The 20727-nt window shown below is 57.4% G+C and overlaps 1 protein-coding gene across 1 annotated transcript; it reads right to left on the reverse strand.

Moving 5' to 3' along the window:
- Nucleotides 1-609: 609 nt before the first annotated feature.
- Nucleotides 610-18204, reverse strand: LOC132685342 (collagen alpha-1(XIII) chain). The gene is made up of 2 exons (XM_060642546.3): nt 17344-18204; nt 610-836 (listed from the first exon to the last, which is right to left on the reverse strand). Exons 1-2 carry the CDS (start codon nt 17635-17637, stop codon nt 744-746), a joined length of 387 nt encoding a protein of 128 aa, XP_060498529.2. The 5' UTR covers nt 17638-18204; the 3' UTR covers nt 610-743.
- Nucleotides 18205-20727: the final 2523 nt, after the last annotated feature.

A 20727-nucleotide genomic window follows, 5' to 3' on the forward strand; every position in this document is an offset into this window, starting at 1 on the left:
GAAGAGTCCTCGTGAGCTGTAACTGGTCACTATCATTAACGGTGGACTGTGCCATTGAACTCACCACGCAGTAGGGAGCCCAGCACGGAGTGGGAACCCCGGGTGAGGAGCACGGGAAGAGCACTCGAACAGGAGTCCTCACTAGTGATCTGAGCAGATAGGGCTGGTTGACGGCAAAAGCGGGATCCGAGTCCAGATTACCACCCCCCCCCCCCACCACCTTGCAGCCTCGAATCCGTGTGTGAGTATGCATTGACGCGTGTCGCCTAGATGCCGTCCAGCAAACGCACAGCGCCCTGAGCCATCCGGCTAGGGCAGGCAAGTTTTACGAGGATGGACTCATTCATTCATTTGTGTAACAATTTTGTACACCTACTGTGTGTCGGGAGTTGGGGGCACAACGGTAAACTTGACGAGCCAGGTCCCTGCCCTCGTGGGCTTCTGTTTTCTTCAACTCTGCATAACGCTTCGTAATTTTCTGAACGCAGCCATGCCCGTCGTCATACGTGATTTCACCCCCTGGCGGGCTCCCCCTCCTCCCACAGAAGGGTTTACAGATGAACGAATACGTGAACAACTGAATGACAGACGGCAGGTGGGCGGGCCAGTTGACCAGCAGAGGGGAGGTAAGCATTTCAGATCCCGTCATTCCCATCTTTAACACCAACAGTGATGCCGCGAGCAGGTGTGGTGAGATCACGCCCACTAAGGGGGCCTCCGGTTCCCGTCCCCCTCCCGGTCACCTATTCGCAGGGCTTCTTACCTGGTGGGCAGTGACACCCTGCAGACGTCTTCGGGGGGGCCTCCCGGCGCCTCCGAGAGTGGAGCTTCCATTTCTGCGAAAGGAGACAGAGAAGAGGGATCACAGATTGGAAGGCCAAGCCCTGGGAAGGGTCTGCAGGCTGGTGGGGATGGAGGGGGAGAAAGGGCCACCTGGGGGCCGGCGGGAGGACTGTTCCTGGATCAAAGACTGGCCACAGGCATCTGCGTAATAAGAAGCAGATGGAGAAGGTCCTATCTAGGGAATCTCAGTGTCTGATGTCTTCTGAGTGCTCTTAAAGAAATTAACCCCAACCCCAAGGCCCTATAAACCAGTTGTGGCCTCCCTGCACTCCACAATCACGGGCACAATGACCCACTTTTCTCGGCTCTCTGCTAATTGTTTCCTGTCTAGGTCTGGGGTCCTGATTGATCCTGGCGTCAGGGACAGTGACTTCTGTTCTGGTGTCCCGCACAGCCAGGCACAGGCGGGCCTGGGCAGCGGTGGGGGAGAGGGGTTGAGCAGACCACCTTGCCCCCCTATGGGAACTCTTCTTTGCAAGGCACCGAGCCAATCAGGAAGGGCCCCAAGGAAGTGGCGGCAAGAAGACCGAGGCGTCTCCTGCCCTCGGAGCTGCCATTTCCGTGGTGGCGATGGACAGGCACACGGCTGTAAGCACCAGCATCCCAACTTTTCAAAGGGCAGTGCGCCGAGCGCCTCGGTCCCCCAGCCACACAGCGTGGGCCACACTGGCACAGAGGCTACAAGGGACGCTTCCGGGGCGAGGCTACCCGCGTTCCTACGCAGTCCTCCGACCCTGAGCAGGATTAAGTCCCGCTGGGTTAATGGGAGGATTGAATGGTCGATGCAGAGAAGGAGCGGAGCCTGCCCGCCCCCCGCCCCCCGCCCCGCCCCCGCCAGGAGGCACACACGATGCGTTGGCTCTTGTCACACTCCCAGGTTACAGGTGAGGAACCCCACGCACAGGGCGGGGAGACTAACACGGCCAAGGTCAGAGGTGGAGTATGGCACCGGGCTCGGATGCTAGTTCGGCAGTTAGAACCTAGTATAGCCCCGGGGCCAAGTTAGCCTTTAGATGTGTTTTATTCGGTTCCTCCAGTGATGTTTTTTTTTTTTTCATTGACTTTGTTTCCAGTAGTTTGAAGTGACTGATTTCACATGTAAAGCTGCCACAGCCACAGCCACAGCCACAGCCACAGCCACCGTGGCTCGCAGGCGCTGACTCTGACCAGTATACTGAGGTCCCTGCATGCGAAGCAGGTGGGAGGCCAGCGGCCCAGCCCCCAGTGCACATTTCTCCATCGTCTGCCTCCTCAGTGCTGTGTGGTTCTGCCGCTCAGGCTGGGCCCCGGGAGAGGTAAAGAAAGTCATAGGATTTGGTGTCACCTGTTTGGGGGGGTGGAGACGGAAGGTCAGGAAAGCTTCATGAGGATTTGTAATGTCTGCGGAGCCCCCCACCCCCACCCCGGGGAACTACCACTGAGCTGGCCGATTTTGCCCGGAGAATCACCTCTATTTCTCACAGTCTAACTCTAAGGGAGATTTAATAGTGATCTCATTTTCTACGTCAGGAAACGGAGGCTCAGAGAGGCTGAGTGACCTGGTGGAGTCACACAGCTGTGTCCGCAGTGGGTCTGGGATGAGACCTCAGATCTTTTGACCCAAAGTCCACTCCATCCTGCTGGAGAGAGGTGCACGACGCCCCCGCGTGAGAGAGTACAGCAGACCAGGTGGGGGGGGGGTTGCTGGGCAGAGGCTCTGAAGGCAGAAGGGGGCTGAAGGTCAACATAGACAGGAGGGAGGGGAAGGGAAGAATGTTCCAAAGGGGAGGCCCTCGCTCACAAAGGGCAGCTGACACACACATATTAGGTAGACAGATGTTGAGGTCAGGCTGCAGGTAGATCCCTACCAGGCAAACAAATGACCCCCCAGCACAAAGTCTGGTGAAGGGCTCAGCTCTGAGCCCAGCTCACGAATCCACTCATCGCTGGGGGACCATGTGCATCCACCTGCAACCTTCCCACCAATAACCTGTGGGCTCTTCAAGGGGCTTATTTGTGGCTGTGCCTGGCACACAGTTAGGCATGTGCCTTACGTCCGCTAACAGGCAGGGCCAGCCAGCGAGTGACAAGCCAAGGCCAACTGGGTTTGCACAGGGTTGTGCTCACTCAACCCCAGCGACATGCCAAGCAGAGGTTGAGTCCTGGAGCTAGAGAATGCAATGCAAGGGGTGGACGGGGCCCCTGCCTTCGCAGGGCTCACCTTCTGGTGGGGGAGACAGAGAAACAAACAAGCAAACAATTCAGTGGTAAGTGCGGCAGAGAAAAATAAAGTAGGGTAAAGCGGACAGAGTGATGGCAGGAGGTACTGGAAACTCGGGGGTCAGAGAAGGGGTCTCTGTGGAGGGGATGTTCAGCACTGACCTGGCGCGAGCAAGGAAATGAGTCATGCGGAGACGTGGAGGGGGTGTGTTCCAGGCAGAAGGAAGCAGAGGCAAAGGCCCTGAGACAGACGGCGCAGAGGATTAAGGGTGCTAGAGGGGGTCGGGGCAGCATGGCTGGAGGGCTGAGCGCGGTGGGAGGGCACAGGGCAGGGCACTGGCAAAGGCCGAATTTATAGTGACACAGGCCCCTGACATTTCCATGCCCTCTTGACAGCCAGGAAACTTGCTGCTTACAGTTGGATGCTGTGGCCTTGCTCTAATTTGCTACCATTATCCCGGATGAGAGCCCAGCAGGTGCTCGGTGCTTCCCTGGATCCTTCAGCTCCCGGCCCCTGCTTCTCCCGCCTCCTTCCTTCCCAACCCCAGCGCCCTTCCCCCAACGTCCCTGTCAACTGATGACCCTGAGAAAACAGAAGCAGCCAGAAGAGGCCTGCCAGCGGCTTCCGCCACCCCACCGTGCACACCCGCCCACATGCGCCTGCGACGGCACCTGCCCCTTCTCTCTGCTTCTCCCACTTGAGGCCAACCTTGCACCTGCACACCAGGCTTTCCCCGCCCACCCACATCAGCAATTCCCTGCTCTAGGCTCCATCCTGGGCTCTCATCAGGCTCGGCCTTTGCTATAAAGGGCCAGCTACGGAATAGTTCAGGCTGTGCGAGCTGCACGACGACACAACCACTCAGCTGTGCTGCTGGAGGCGAGAAGCAGCCATAGAAAACACGAAACGCAAAGCTGTGTTCCGGTAAAGACATATTTACGAAAACAGGCTGCGGCCGGGATGTAGCTGTCGCCTGCCCGTCCCTGATGTAATCATTAGGCAGACACGCTGCTGTTCCTCCCACCATAAGGAGAAAGGAAACGAAAAATCCTCTCTTGACCACGCTCTTTCCCAGGCAAACTCCTGGAGCACCCCTGCAAGGCTCTGACCCTCCCTCCACCAAGCGCTGTCCCCCAGGTCGTCAGTGACCCCCATGTTGCTAAGCCCAGGGGACAGTCCTTCTCATCTCAGCCTGTGACAGTATTCACTCGCCCTCCTTCTTCCTGACACACCCTCTCCACCTGGCTGCCAGGACGCCACCCTCCCAGTTTTCCTCCTGCCAGTCCGTGCTCCTTCTGTCTCCTCTGTTGGTTCCTTCTTATCTATTTGGAGGCCGCAGGGCCCTGGCTCACCTCTTTTCTCTCTGCTCTGGCTCCTGGGGGCCCTCGCCCTGCGTCACGTCTCCTCTGTACGTAACGATGCCGCCCTCACTACCCCTCCTGCTCGGATCTTCCTCCAGAACCAGACGCACGTATCCAGCTCCCTCCTTAACATCTCCATTGATAGGATCTCAAAATTAGCTCGGCAAAACCGGGCCCCTCATATTTCGTCCCCGCTCCCCTGGGCCTGCCCCTCCGCTGTCTTCCTCGTCACAGAGAACGGTGACTTCATGTCACCAGACCCTGGAGGTCATCAGTGATGCTTCCTTCGCTCTCACCCCACGCCCATTTGGCCAACAACTCCTGTTCTCCACTTTCTGGACACATCCGGGATCCGACCCCTTTCCACCACCTCCGCACTACACCCAGTTCAAGCCTCATCATCTCTGTCCCAGTCACCGTGATAACCTCCTGGTGACCCCCTCGTGATAACCTCGTGATAACTCCCTGCCTTAACCTTGCCCTACAGAGCATTCTCAACATGGCCGCCAGGGGGCCACACAGGCCTCCTTGATGCTCCTGCTCATGCCAGGCTTTCTCCTACCCCAGGGCCTTTGAACTTGTTGGCCCGTCTGCTTGGGATGTTCGTTTCCTAGCTAACCACCGTCTTACTCTCAGAGAGGTCTTCTCTGCCCCCAGTGCCCTCCTGCGACATACTTCCTATCCCTCCTCCCTGTTTTACTTTTCTCCTTTGGATTTCGTTGCGTTGTTGGCTCATTTATCTTGCTTCCTGTCTATGCTGATCACAGGAAGGTAAGTTCCACAAGGACATGGTCTGTTTTCGGCTCTCCCACTGTGTATTAAGCAAGAGATATAGCCCCTCGGGGCCTCAATTTCCTCATGTATAAAACGGGGATGACATTAGTTATCCCCGGGACTACACAGGCCAGATAGAAGGATAAAATGAGATGAGATCAGAAAACAAAAAGAGCGTCCAGATGTGAACAACGGGAAGCGTTCGCTGCCATATCGCCCGTGCCTAGAACAAGGCCCGGCATATGGTAGGTGCTCAATAAACAGCGGTTGTTCATAAATCAGGAGATCTCACATCGAGGTGTGGACTTCCGATCTCTCTTATACAATGGGGCATCTGGCAGCACTGGGCCATGGCGACGACTGGATGGTGCTGAGAGATGGCTGTCCCTTTTATGTGGGCATGTGCTGCCCAGGTCATCACAGTACCTCTCCCTGGCCGGCTTCGCTTACTTAGGCCACCAGCCTGGCCCCCTTAGGCATCCGAGCTTGAGACCCCTGGTGAGAAATGTCCAAGAGGAAGCTCAGGGGTGGGTGGAGACCCTGCCAAGACTGCAGCGTGGACCCCCAGTCACCCTGGATGGAGCAACCCTCCTGCTCCACCCCTGCTGGCGGCCAGGGCCTCCTGGAATGCCCTGCATGGCCAGAGCCGAAACATGACTGCCTGATCTTCGCAGCTATTAAAATGCCTGTATCAGTATCAAAGGGAAAATGCCAGGCGGCTGGCTACTCACTCCCCCCAGAGAAGGCGTCGAGGCCTGGCCTTGGGTTTAGGGGCCACTCCCTCCCTGTGCTTAGCTCCAGGGCTCTTAAAGGGCTCAGGCTCCACCTGGGCCTCTGTAATACGTGGGTGTGTCCAAGTGGTGGGCGGGGGGGGGGGGGGGGGTGGTGGAGCCCAGAGCAGGTGAGCTCCGCACTCCGCGGCTGTGACCTTGATCCTGGCACCTCCCCTCCCACAGGGAATTTCTAAAATGGGGCTATTGCCCCCCCCCTCCCCCACCAACCTCCCAGGGTTGCTGTGGAAAACGCCTTGGAAACCATAAAGAGGGTCCTGCCTGCAGCCCTGCCTTTCGACCTTGAGCTGCCCATTGACACGACCACACTGAGCAGAGCTCCAGTCCCTGCACCAGCGTCTGATTACAATACCTGGCCCACAGCCGTGTGCCATCCCATCTGCCAGAGCCCCTTTCATCACCCCGTGCCACACGGTCACTGGGATGGCGTCCTATTGGAGATCAAGCCAGTTCTTGGAGGGCAGGGCCTGGTCTGGTGTTTCGGGTCCACACTTGAACTGGATTAATCGCTTGGAGGTCTGCCCTTCCCTGGGGTGCAGGGGGATGTGGGCTTCGGCAGAATTTGGAAAGATGGAGATGGGGGAGGGGAGCGTTCTGGTGAGGAGCAAAGACACAGAGGCTGGACGGAGGCGGTGCAGAGCCAGTCCGTGGGCCTAATCCCAGGGATGGCGGGCGGGGGCTGGCCCCGCAGACGGGCTTTGTTAAGGGGACAGGCCCATGGCAGAGCGCAGGAAAATCAGCGCGGGGAAATCAAGACGGAGGAAATTGAGACACTCAAGCCACACCCGCCCAAACTGGACTTGCTCCGGGGGCCGGGAGGGGGTGCCATGGGGTGTGCCCAGGGAACTGTCTTCTTCCTCCCTCCACAGTCCTCTTTGTGCAACGCACTTGGCACCTGATCACAGACTCCCAGGGCCGTGAAACAGGGCCCCGAGGGGCCGCCGGATGCCACGGGCTGCCTCCGCCCCCCTGTTTCACCAGAACCGCACAGGGGTGTCGCTCCAGGCTCCGCAGACCAGAAAGAGTTGAGGGAAAGGAGGTGAATGCCCCGGGGTGAGTTTTCCAGCCTTCATATGAGAAAGTCCTTCCTTTCACCTAAACTTCGGCCCTGCTGCTGCCTCAGGGAGTTAGGGAGTGGGGCCCTTGGAACTATGCGGATGTGGGCGGGGGCCAGGCTGTCACGAGCCTAGGACTAAAGGTTCCAGGGGCCTGGGGTAGTTTTGGGGCCCGGTGCAGGATGAAGCAGGGGTCCCCTACACAGAGCAGGGAGGGGCTGGGCTGAGAGGGCTAGAGTGGAAGCCAGGAGCCTCTACTCTCCTTCCCTCCTTCTAGCAAATGGGTACTGAGGACCTATGCATGCAGAGCCACGGGAAGTGCCAGGACACGTCGGGGCAAAGCAGACACAGAGGCTGCCCCGTGAAGCTTACTGTCCAGGCAGAGGCACCACGAACCACACACATCAACAAGAAGCAGCCACAGTCATCGAGCTCTGGCGAGTAGGGGTGAGGCTCTACAGGTTGGGGAAGTGACGGCAGGGCAGAGACCCGAGGATGACCCTGAGGTGCAGGGAAAACGGCTGAGACCTGACACCATCATGTGCTTCTTACGAACCGGGCGGGGGTCCTGCACAGATGAATTCATTCAGCACTCGCAGCACCCCACTCATGAGGAACGGCACATCGCTTGCACGGCGACGGGCAGCCAAGACGGGCAAGGCCGGATTCGAACCGGGAAGCCTGGTTCAGAGCCCATGTGCCTCCACTGCACAACTGTGATGGGGGCGGGGGGGGGGGCTCTTTCCGGGAGATTGCAATACTTTTGACTGGAGGGCCAGGCACTGCTCAGAGCACTTGTTTAACTTTTTAAATTCTAAAAGCAACACTTAATGAGAGGGAGACACTCTTATCACCATCACCCTCCCAGTTCTTAGAGGTACAACCCAAAGCACAGAGAGGTTAAGCGACTTGCCCAGTGTCACACAGCCAGTCACTAGCAGAGCTGGACTTGAACCCAGCAATCTGGCTCCAGAGTCTGTGCTCCTAGCGGTGGCAATGTATGACGATGTGGCTGGACTTTGAAAGTGAGGGAAGGCGGAGCCCTGAGGCAAGAGAGGGTGGCAAGGGCCATGCTCTTCAGGCCCCATGAACCACATTAAGAAATGTAGTCTCTGGCCTGATGGCAATAGGAAGTTACCAAAGAGTTGTAATTAGGGGACTGTGGTGACTGTATTTAGAGCTTTCTTTTTTTTTTTTTTAACGTTTATTTATTTTTGAGAGAAAGAGACAGAGTGTGAATAGGAGAGGGGCAGAGAGAGAGAGAGAGAGAGGGAGACACAGAATTGGAAGCAGGTTCTGGGCTCCAAGCTGTCAGCACAGAGCCCGACGTGGGGCTCGGACCCACAAACTGTGAGATCGTGACCTGAGCCGAAGTCGGACGCTCAACCGACTGAGCCACCCAGGCGCCCCTGAAAGATCACTCCAGCTGCTGTGTGAGTGCTGAATGGGACAGGGCAGAGTGGAACAGGAGCAGGTGAGCTAGGAGGCTCTTGTCACAGCCCAGAAGAGCCTCGGGTAGCCTGGGTGGGGACGGGCGGGCAGTCGTAGAGAAAAGAGGACAGTCTGCAGGAGGCCGAGATGGTGCAAGCAGTGGGGTCTGGGAGGAGGTGCAGCTGGAGACCAGTGCATCCACAGATGAAGGGGTTGCGGGGAGGGGCGGGCTCCTACTCAGTTTAGACACGTGGAGTTTGAGGTGCTTTCAGGACACGCTGGAGGGGTGGGATGGCAGGTGTAGAGACGGGCGTGGTGCTCTGACAAGACGAACACACACATTACAGCCAGAACAGTCAGCTGCATGTGGTAGTGAGCTCCCTGTCACTGTGGGTATGTAAGCCTCAGAACCAGGGATATCCGGGCGGGGGCGGGGGGGGATTCCTGGTATAGCTCATCGCTCCCTTCCTTCCAACACTCTGATTCTATGGAGTGGGGGGGAGGCTGGAGGTAGCAGGACCATCCTCTGACCTCCCATATCACCGAGTCTCCCCCTACCCCCAGGAAACCACAAATGCCAGCTCACTGGGACTAAGGCTATTCCTGGAAGAGCCCCAGGTAATGCCCCTTTAACCAGTCCCCTTTCTGCATCCTTGTCTCCTGAGGTCACCCTTCCCGTCCTGCCCTACAGGCCGCCTTGGCAGAGCGTGACCCGATAGAGAACACCTGACAACAGGGGCTCGAGAGGCACTGCAGCATGACAGGCAACTGCAGGTGTAAAGTCCCTTGGACGGCGGGATGGCAGGCCCTGTCACAGCCTTCCTGGGGAAGATGTGTCCCTTGGGGGCGGCAAGGCCTCCCCGCTGTAACTGAAAGAACATAAAGGCAGGAGCCTGCTGGCAGGAGGGCCGGATGGACAGGGAAATAGCCGAGTAAAGGAAAGACTGAGACTGGACTGCAGGCATTAAGGAAGCCCGAGGTGGGGGTGGGCATGGGTGGCGAGGAGAGGCAAGGAGGCTGAAGAGGCAGGAGGGGCCCAGGCCGCGTGGACTCTAGCCACGCGGGGCTTCAGGAAAACCTACAATAGACTCCAGGCTAGGAGACAGGGAGCCCCTGTGTCTCCCTGGAAAGCCGTGCCCAGCCTCTTGGGCAGGAAGTTCCTCCCCTCTGTGCGTGGCTCGCTCCTGCTCTTTGAAGGACCAGAGGAGCCCCTGCTGCCCGCAGCTGCGTCTCTGCCCTTTTCGGCCGTAAAGAATTTTCTGGAGGGAGGCCCCCACCCAGGGCAGGGGGCATTCGGCATGCGGATGTTGGGGGGGCGTCAGTGTGGAGCTGAGGCTGGGGTCTGCTGGCATCATGGACACCGCCCGGGACAGCCGGGGACCCCGGTCCGCCCCAGCCTTCCCAGGCCCTCCCCAGATCCCAGCACCGTGACCCTCATGACTGCCGGCGCCAGCCTCTCGGCACTGCTCGGGACCCTCGTGTAGTGGCACGGGTAAACGCTGTCTCTCTCCGTCTCAGGGGTTGCCAGCCATGGGACTTGCTAAATACCCCACCGCAAGACCCTACCCACAGGGATTGCATCGGGGTTCCAGGAAGGGGGTCGGCCTCGGTGGGTTTTACAGCTCCCAGCTGATGCTCTGCAGCCAAGGCCAGGTCTTTGAGGACACGCAGGTACGAGAAGGAGGGGAGACTAACTTTAAAGAGTTCAGTTGTTAAAGCGCTTCTCCCCCGGCCTTGCTTCAAAAGGAGCGATTCAGCTGGCTGCGTGGACAGACAGACATGTATTATTCCGCAAGGCAGCTGGAGGTAAGGGGCAGAAAGAAAGGCGAGGACAGGGTGATACACGGGAACTGGGATTGGGGCTTAGGCAGAAACTTCTGCCCGAAGGACTAGCCCGTGTCACAGGGTGAACCCCAGGTTGGGTGCTAAGCTTCCTAGAGGGCGGTTCAGTGTCCAAGAGACAAGACCTGATCCATCCCTCCTGGAAAGTTCTGGACGGTGATTTTCCTAAAGGTGTTCATCACCAAGGCCTGATGTCACAAACGACATCCTCTGGGGCGTTTTACAGCAAAGATGGTCACGTAGGCCTGATGCCAAGTCAGTTCAATCAACGCCACCGCTGCGGAAGCTGAACCAAACTGAACAGGTCCCTAGCCCCTGGTCTCCACGACCTGTCTCAGCTGGCTTAGTAGGGTATGGTACTTTCTACAGATGGCATACCATTAGTGGCCTTAGAGGGCTAGCTTTGGGGCCAGAATGCTTGGGTTCAAGGCCTGCCTCCGCGACTCACTGTGTGACCTTGGGAAAGTCACTTAACTTCTCTGGGCCTCCATTTTTCTCTCCTGAGGGAACGTACAATGAAATATATATATAAATATAACCACTTCAGAGGATTATTTTGGGAAGTAAATGAAGTAAGAGGTGGTAGAAATCTTGGAACGGTGGTCGATAAATATTAGCTATGAATCAATGATGAGGGAGGTGGTGAGGATTACAGCCGCTATTAATTGAAAGATTTCATCTAATCCGGCAACAACCCGTGAGGAGGATGTCATCGTCTCCATTTCTCCGACCAGGACGCTGAGGCTCAGGTCACACAAGTAGCTAGTGGCAGAGGTCCACGTGACGTCACATGCTGTGGGCTTACCCACCTTACTGTTTTGCCCCAACCAAAAATGTGCCAGGCGCCTGGGCGGGTGGAGAGGAAGCTGCTGGCCATTGGGGGTCGTGGACGGGAATGGATGGACGCTTCCAGCCGCTCTGTCCAGGCGGGAACACATCACCCTGAACCATCCCCACTCTCCTGGCCAGCGCACTAGGGACGCAGCTCGGATTTAGGAGTTCATCATTTCCCCTTCGGCTGGTTGCTCTGAAACACCATTTCCAGGGCACGCCCCTGAGCAAATGCTGAGCATACAGCTGCGTCTTGGGTTGGGATGGGGGAAAGAGAGTAATCTGTAACAGAGGGACCTGAAATCGGCAACTAATTGGTGAGGGCTGCCTACATTACGCAGTCCCTGGGCTCCGTAAGGGACCTAGAGACCAGTGAGCTCTCATCCCTGCTGCTGGATTGTGTGAGATCAAATGTGAGACAAGATATGTAAAGGCAACAGAGAGGAGAACACACTGCACAATGTGCTGGGGGCAGAGCCACAGAAGGCAAATAGGGATTACGTTGCACGTTGACGCTAAGACACTGGGACGGGCAGTCTGGGCGGCTGTGTTGAGAAGGATTCTGAGGCTGATCTAGGCTCCCTGGGCATGTGTTGAGAGGTTAGGAATGGCTGCCATGGGTCTGGGACAAGAGAAGTCAGCCCATGTCATGTCTATACTTTCCTTCTCCCAGCTAGATGTTTGGCATGGCCAGCAAGTTCTGCAGGAAGTCAGAGCAGAGAGAGAGCCCGTTTTGGGTTGGAGTGGTTTGGGGAAGGCTTTCCAGAAGGCACTGGGGCAAGATGAAAATGATTAGGAGTAAGGGAAAAAAGGCATCTTTCTGAGGGTGTCAAACTGTGAATCTATGCTTAAGGCAGACGGCATCGTGTTTCAGACGCTTTGACTCTCTCACCATTTTCCTATGAGGGTTTGCTACTTAATGAGGTCCTCAGTTTGGTCTGGAGCTACCTGATCACTGTAAGGCCTTTGGAGAAGCTGTAAAATGTTACCCCCTCTCCCTGGTGTTATCTGTAATAAATATTGCTCTGTATTTTTCTTTTAACTTAGAGTCATGAGATGGCTCTTTATCTCGAACACCGACTCTCACTAATTAGTGGCAGCTTCCTGGGGCAGCACTGAAAAGCATTCTGAGGCCGTATGTAAGCTCAACGGGGCAAGTGTGCTGCAGTCGATTAGCAATGTCTGCTGAGGCCAGGGAATGGGGAGTGGAGCATGCCAAGTCTTTACCACCACTTCACCAGACAATTAACTATTGTCTGCAAGGGGGAAGGTGTGGTGTGGAAGACAGATGCTCTCCAGAGAGGGGGATCCTACCTCTGGCTCTTCTGATCCCTGGCTGTGGAGGCTTCAGACCTGTTTTTTATCTATAGAGAGAAGGGGCTGGAATTGAGGGGCTCTGAGGATCTTCCCTCCATTAACTCCCCACAAGACCACTTAGGCACTGACCACATATGCAAAGTCAGATGCAGTGGAGGCTGGCTGCATATGAGGGGATCTAGGGTCTGTCTGATTACGGAGGCCCAGGCTGCTGTGATCTACAGGCCACACCCCCAGAAGCACATACTTCCTCCGTAAGAGCCCCCAGTCTTTCAGACGCTGCTTTGATCTCTCCCCTGAATTCTCCTCTGGAAAAAAACCAGTAAAAGGCCCCTGCACATACCCTCTAAATGTAAGACATTCCTGTTACAGTGGTTGGTATTGTTATTTTTATGGAGGAGGGAGTCTGCCCAGGGCTCTTCAACTTTTTAGCCTAGAGGTTTCAACCCTCCCTTGACCCCCAGGAAATTCCTGAAGGTGGAAAACGCCCTTCCCACCCAAAGGACTGGATCATAGAGAGCAGGATGGAAGGACAGTGACATCAGTCTTCTTATCTGTAAAATGGGGCAATGAGAGCGTCAGTCCCTCAGGGAGGTTGTGGGGATTGAAAGAGGTAACGCTCACAGCAGCGGCTGCTGTATGGACCCTATAAACGTGAGACGTTCTCATCAGGGGTGCCGTGACTCTCACTGTTGGGGGAGGGGAGTCCGCCTGGCACCCCCCACCCCCCCGCCGGTGCCCACCTGGAAGCTGGCTGCTGATACCACAGATCCTACAACTTGGATCTAGCTATTTGAACTCGGGTCCCTCCTGCTTCCCAGCACACCCTCTGCCCAGCCCCTGGTGACATCCGATTTCCTCCGTTTGGGACATTCCAGTTTCTTTCTTCACAGCAAGCAAATCAAGTAACAGGCAGCTGGAGCGCTCATTAAGGGTCCCAGCCCAGAAGAGAGGCACCGATGGGGGAAGCGTTGGGGCCTGAGGACTGGAAGCCACACTGCCAGCTCCCCATGAGCTGGCTCCCCGCCCCCATCCTCCTCTCCCCGCTCTGACCCTCCCCTCCCCCACGGCCAGGCCCCTCAGATCCAGGCCTTCTGCTAGCATCTGCCTCTGGCCTGCCTCATTCCAGGCTCCTCTCCCACTGGGTCCCCTCAGCCTGGCCTTCCCTGCTGTCCCTTTCTTCCACCCGCCTTCCAGATCCCTACACCCAGCATGCCGCTTTCCCCCCTGGGCGGGGGGTGGGGTTTGCGGTGCCCCTGGGTTCGTGCCTCCAGGCCACCGCACAGGCTGTGTGCTTCACCGGACTGCCCTGTCCAGTGCCCTTCTTCCATCTTCCAGGGAGTGGCCAGGCCCACCTGCTGCAGGACGGATTGTCTGCCCCAGCTTCCGGGGAGCACTCGTACAGTCCTGGGCACGGCCTTTGGTGGGGGCACCTTCCAGTGCATCCTCCCACCTGCCATCTCCTGAAAATCTCACAGCAACCCCAAGAGGGAGGCAGAGCCTGGGCGTTACAGAGGAGGAGCCTGAGGTTTAGGGGGTGGCGTGGCTTGCCGAAGGCCACATGGCTGGGGGCAAAGCCCAGCTGGCATCCCGGGGTGGGGTCCCTCCACTCACGGGGTGCCTGTGTGCCCTTTACAGAAGGAGCCCTCCACATGTCCACGTCGCAGAATCACTCTGCTAACAAAGCCACGGCCCGGGCTCTCCTCTGCCTTTTCTTCCCTCTGGGGGGATCTGATGGCCCCCGCTTCTCCCTTCCCTGCCTCACCCCTGCCTCACCTTTGCCCTCTGCTCAGCCCTGGGAGAGCACACCTAGGAAAGGGACTCCTAGGGAGGAGGGAGCCCTCAAGTTGCTCCCGGACACCTTTGCTGGCCCACAAGTGGCTTTGCTCCTAGTGCAGGGCTGTCCCACGGAACTTTCTGTGAGGATATACATATTCTGTGTCTGCGCCGTCCAACAACTGGCAACCACTAGCCTCGGGTGTCTCTTGAGCCTACTTGAAATGTGGCCAGTGTGACTGATCAACTTAATTTTAGATTTATTTAATTTTAATTAATGAAGTATAATGGGTCTCACGCAACTGCAGCAGACAGCGGAGCCCTTCGAGTGTCCCTTCATGAACCTCTGGACCGCAGGCCCCACCCAGGGCATGCCTCCTAGGGCCACTCCCCATGGACAAGGCCACCTGCCGCCTCCACCCATAGGACTGGCCCCTCCCTCTGGCTCCGGTGCCCTCTGCTGTTGACCTCACTTCCCACCGGTTTCACTCACTCCTCTCTGTCCCTACCTGCAGCCCAGTCCGGGCCCCAGCCCCCTCTGGCCTGTGCTAGCCGCTTGTTTGGCCTTCCTCTCTGCCCTACTCTCCGCCCCATTCTAGGAACATACCTGCCCTTCTATGGCTCCCCATTGCCCTCACATAGATCTAACGGTCTCTGAGGCACCTGCTGACCCAGGCTACCTGTCTCTCTCCAGTCAGATCTTCTACCATTCAGCTCCCCAAGGCAAACCGCCCCCCCGCCCCCCACTCTTCCAACCTTCAGAAGCTGTTCTCTTTGCCCCTTGGAACAGGCCCCTCCACTCATCCCTTTTGCCTGGAAGTCTCCTATTCACCCTTTAAGGCTTCATTTGAAAATAAATCACTTTCCCAGGAAGCCACTGCCGTCAGGTACGCTGCATGTTGATACATTCCCCAGACCTCCTCCGCCTCTATTATCGTAGCATGTTCCACATGACATGGTCACCGCCCGTTGTCTTTTTTTGTGTCCTATTTGTCTGTAAGTTTAGGAGGGCAGATGGGTGACACCCGCCCCCCCCCACCAATGCCTGATCCACGCCAGCTCTCAGAAACATCTGCCGACTGAATGAATGAAAATTGACAAAGGAAGGTGGCAGGACAGAGTGAAGAACCAGGGAAGTGGGGTCAGGAACTTAGGTTCTAGTTCTGGGTCTCATCATATGACTCGGGGTAACCTACTGCCCCTCTGTGGTCCTTAGTTTCCCCATCTGTAAAACGGGGGTCAGTTCAGATGCTCTAGCAGATGAGAGGTCTCAGAAGTCAGTAGGGACACAGGAAGCTACGGGTTGCAGAGGAGGAATCAGCACGTCAGATAACGTTGTCAGTCCCAAGGCCCGGAGAGCGAGAGACTTGACATGGTTAAGTCTCAAGCAGAGGAAGCAAGGATCTGGGGCATGCCCTGGTCAGCAGGAGGGGCCAGGAAGAGGAAAGGATGGAGAGAGGCTTTGAGAGGGGCTCCCAGAGCCAGATGCTTGTCCCTCTGCTGTCAAGGACCCTGAGATACCTGGCGGGAGCCCTGACTGCCCGAACACGATCTCCACCACCCAGCCAGTCCCACGTGCACTGTCAACCAGCTGGCAAAGGCTGCCTGCCTGTTGAGCCCAGACACTTCCCAGGGGACTGTGGGTGGCCATCCCCTGGGTCCTGGCAGGGCATGGGAACGAGCTGCCGGCAGCGGTCACGGGTGTGCCGCTAGTCTCAGTAAGCTTGCCCTGGGACCACCCTCTCTGCTCTGGCCCTGTGGCCTCCCTCTCGGTGTCCACCCTGGAGAGGTGCGTGGCAAATTACCAGCCTTTGCCTGGCAACGGAACCTGAGAGAGGCCTGGCTGTAGGGAACTGGTACATTGTGCCAGAACGGTCCCAGGGCCCACCACGGTTAGAACTGGGCTCGAATGCTCACCATGACCACAACCATGTTCGAGCTCAGAGGAGTGAGGGTATTTGCCCCAGGCTGCACAGCTTTTAAGTAGCAGAGTGGGGATAAAAACCACCTCCCTGCTCTTTACTGCTCCTACTAAGTAAGAGGGCCCCTCCGAGTTCTTCCTCAGGGGAACTTTCCAGGCTGTTCCAGGACCTCTTCCCAGGCCACTGCTGCCCTTACCTGTGGGTCCTCCCCTTCATTTGGGCCCTGGATCCCTTGTGCTGTCCAGATCCTTATAAGTCACCAAGACTCACACTCTCACTGCCCAGCTTTTCCTCTGGTGGCACCAATGAGACTGTATGTCCCTCCTTCCCGGGTGAGTTCTTTTCATGTACTCCTAAGATTGCCATGGCCAAGAAACACTAGTGGCTTTTAATCCACTTAGGTTCAAGGACATTTCGGAAGTGGAGAAAGCTCAGCATCCTTTCCCCAGAAAAACACGCAAACACGAAATGGTGGGGACCATCCCAGGGGACCAGGGATAAGAAACAAGAGAGTATGGGCTTACTCGGTCCCAAGGACAGTAGAACCAGGGCGACCCACACCTGGGCCCTAACAACCTGGGGCAATGGGCCGTGATCGGGACACCACTCCCTGCAAGGACTGCCCCTTCTGTCCCCCTCAGCCCCTTGGATGACTCACTCCCTTACACCCTCTTCCCAGCTGAACGTGGCAATAAAAGTCAGGCAGCGCTGATCCTCGAGGGATGGATGGGGAGGGCCGCGGGGGCCCAGCCATCCCTGGTCGGGGCCACCGGGCACATATCCCGCCGCGTGGGCGCTGGGAGGCTCTCACACCGCCCTGGCGGGCTGCCTGGAGGGAGAAGCAGGGCCTGGCAGCTTCCGCGCGCCTCCGCGCGCCATGCCTCGCTCCACCTGCCCAGCGCGCCCAGGCGCTCTCTGCGCGGGACGCTGGGGGCGCCTGCCGGCGGCGGGAGCGGAAGGGTCCCACGCAAGCAGCCGGGGTCCTAGGGTTCCTCCGAGTCCACCGCAGGGCAACGTCCGTCCCCGCCCCCACCCCCCCCACCCGCCCCCCCACCAGCAGACGGCTCCTGCGAGGCCCGGGCGCACCGCGCCGCTTGGAGAGCAAGAGCCCGCGGGCACCGGCTGGCTGGTCGAAAGTTTGGAGGCTGCGCGAGGGGGCGCCGCGGGCAGGGATAAAAGCCAGTAACAAAGAGCACAGACCTCATCCAGCAGTTGGTTGACTCGTCCCAAAATAGCCGTCTCCATTTGCTGCTCCCCACGCTCCGATTCCAGGCGCAGCACCCGGGCCTGCAGCTCCGCGGTCCGAAAGTGGGCGAGCAGGCTGAGCGCCAGCGAACACAGGGCCAGCGCCAGCAGCCCGCACGACCCCGGGCTCGGCAGCCGCGCGCAGCGCTCCGCCGGCGCCACCGCCAGCGCCACCGTCGCGGGCGCGCTTAGCTCCCCGGGGCCGCGGGCACCGGCGGCTGCCGCTTTGCGGGGGCGCTCGGCTACCATCCCCTTGCGTCTTGAGAACCAATAAATAAATAAATAGAATAAATAAAGGCGAGAGCCGCTGCCCAGAGGCGCGATCCAAGCTGCGGGCAAGGAGGGGGGAAATGTCCCTTTTCTTTGCTCCCGGCAAAGACGATGGAAAAATTAGCGGCAGGAGGGGGAGAGCCGAGAGAACACAACCAGCTGCCGCTGGCAGTACAGCGGTAGTAGACCAGGTGAGAAGAGAGTTACTTCGAAGAACGTTCCAAGTCCAGGAAAGTTAGGGGAATCCGGCCGGCTCTCCTTCTCTCCGCCGTTTCCCCCTTCAAGTATCTGCAGAGTCCCGGAGTTGGTTCCGCGCTGTCGGTCCTTCTTGGTGTCTCGCGTCTCCCGGGCGAGCCGGCTTCAGTCCCGGCGCGAAGGGGCGCACACCGAGGGCCCCATGGGCAGAGGTGGGTCGTGGCCGCCGCCGAGAAGCGTTGGGGCCGATTCCGGCGCCTCTGTAATTTGACACACTGGCTGCGGCTGAACGGATCGGATGAGCAATCCGTGCTACTTCCCAAACTAATCTCTCCCACCCCCTCCCTTCTCCTCCTCCTCCTCCTCCCCTCTTCTCCTCCACCTCCTGCGGGGCCGACGGCTTGGATTTATTTATTTATGCAAACTCGCCCGGGGTGGGGGGCGTGGTGTGCTGGGCCCGCTGCCCCAACCCGCGGGCCCGGGAGCCCCTCTCCCGCGCTCCCTGTCCCCTTTGAAGTGACACTCGGGGTTATTTATAGGCAGGAAGGGGGTGTGGAGTGGAGCGGGGGCTCTGCTTCTCTCCCTTTCTCCGGATTCACACCGAGGGCCCTCTGCCTTCCACCGAAGTGGAGGGGCCAGGCATCTCTCTGCTTTCGGACAAGTTGGCAAAGGCAGCCTTTGGGATCCTCCAGAGAACCTGGCTGAGTTGTGGTCAGGCACCTAGATGGATCTCTATATCCTGAGCAGGAAGCTCTAAATCTTTTCTGCCACCATTGTCTCCCCCCGACCCCCCACGTGTCCCGGTGTCTCATTCCCTCCCCGCTCACCCCAAACCAGTTCCACCTTGGGCCCTGTACCTCCCGAGTCCTGCAGCTCTGCGGAGCCTTTGGTTGGGCTCATTCCGCCTAGCACATCTTTAACATCTTTATTCCGGGGTGAAAAGTCAGCCCTCCAGAGGGCAGAGGCATTGGCCTCCTTTTCTCTCTTTCAGGACCAAGATGTTACAAGGTACAGGAGAATGAAACTGAGCAGAAAGGCTTAATTCCAAACAAGGTACCTGAGAGTCAGGTCCCGGTCCCTCCCCTTCCTGCCTGTCATTGATGTGAGACCCCTTCCATCCCACCACTGTCGGAGGAGCCTGCCCCAATTCGCCCAGCCATCAAAGGTGAACTATTCTCAAGGGCACGCGCAGTCAGACTCTCTCCCTGCAAGAGTCCTTCTCTGGAGCTCACCTGCTCCCTCCTGCTGTCATTTCCTAGGCTCCAGTAGAGAAACACTGGTGGCCTGAGGGCAGTTTGTAGTTTCCTCTCCTGTCATCTCCCCCACTTTCAGTAACATTTGTATCCCAAGAGACCTTATCTCCCTGCCGCCTCTTGACATTCTTGCAAATGAGGTGGTGGGATTGAGCTCTTGGAGAAAGCCTACTTCCCAGGAACGGGGGGCAGGGGACAAAAAGGCCGGCCTTTGAAATGTGAAATGCGGGTTGGGGTGACCAGAGTGTTGTGATTCCATCTTATAAAAGCAGGGTGTACAACTTGACAAGGTATATACTGATTTGGTGGGGCCTGATGTATAATAGAGTGACAAGGCACACCTAAGGGTGTAGCACATTTAAGAGAGTAACATAGTAACGTAGTGCTCATATGTAATAAATGCTTTAGCATTGCAGGCTTGGTCAGTCAGCCCCATGGGGACTACAGGGATACCAAATTATGCTTGGGAGAGTGCCGTTGGCCAGGGGTTCCAGGTCAGTGCAAGCTCTAGCATTTCCCTGAGATGGAACGCGGGGTAAGGGCGCCTGTGTTCCCCCCAGGGGAGATGGGTGCCTCCCCCCAGCCACTCAAGACGATCCCTGAGAGAACCCATGGGTGTTGGAGACCACCAGGGGGCGCCAGAGAATTTCTGCACTGAGTTGCCTGCCAGAGATTCTGGGACTTGGATTCTCTACCTTCACCCCCGGCCGGCCCCCCAGGCTATTGGGAATGGAAGGACAGCACAGGGGGCTAGTTTCATTCCTTCCTTGTTCCGCGAGCTGATCTTTCCCCTTTGCAGACTTTAGGAGCCCTCAGGAATGCTCAGCCGGTGAGACCGTTGACTTGGAGCTGGAAACAAGGAGGAGGTGCAGTGCTAGCCTGACCCTGGCATCGCAAACCGCATGTCTGAACCTCATGGGCTTCCAGGGGACTCTGGAGTCAGAGAAACCTGGGTATAAATCACAGCTGTGTCAAGCTTGGGCAGTTAACGAGGTAATGCAGGAAAAGCGCTCAGCAAAGTGCTCGGGCACAGAGCAGGCCCTTAAAAATGGCATCTGCTTCTTCTTTGGGATTCATAGTTGCTGGTGCCAGCTAAGATACAGCTGCTGCTGGGCTCCCCGTTGTGAAACAGAAAGAAATTTCAATCCCAAGGGAAAGCAGATGAGTCACAGACTCCATTTCCCCATCACTGAAAGCTGGGGGTAGCAGCTTGTAGGAGGCAGGCCTCAGTCTGAGTGGGGGGGGGGTCCTATCCCCCAATGTCCCTTCCCTTCTCTGTATACCGTCTGGAGAATTCTCCCCCCCAGCGAAGCATTGCTTACCATAGATACAAGGTAACTGGGCTTATCCTGAACACTCTTTCTGCAGAAGTGGGGGCTGGGAGCTACGGACACGGGGAAGAAAAGACCCTACTTTTTGGGAGCTCAAAATCCAGCAGGGAAGATTGGATATATTCGAAAACAGCTGCCACGTAAGGCAGAACAGTGAAACATCCCCAAAACAGTGCACGGGCCACAAGAAAGTGCTGTGGGGGTTCCCGGGAAGAAGGGCAGGGATCCTGTGGCTCAGGAAGAATTTCTTGTTTGTAGTAAGAAGTGGCTTTCAGCATTAACCCAAAGAG

Source organism: Panthera onca, chromosome D2 (genome assembly GCF_046562875.1).
Source record: "Panthera onca isolate mPanOnc1 chromosome D2, mPanOnc1 haplotype 2, whole genome shotgun sequence".
Classification (NCBI taxonomy): Eukaryota; Metazoa; Chordata; class Mammalia; order Carnivora; family Felidae; genus Panthera; species Panthera onca.

What these genes read in the sequence shown, in the direction of transcription:
- LOC132685342 (XM_060642546.3), bottom strand. Translation starts at nt 17,637, where the DNA reads ATGGTAGCCGAGCGCCCCCGCAAAGCGGCAGCCGCCGGTGCCCGCGGC. An exon ending in TCAACCAACTGCTGGATGAG is followed by an intron (nt 837 to 17,343) that starts GTCTGTGCTCTT and finishes CTCCTTTCGCAG; the next exon opens with AAATGGAAGCTCCACTCTCG.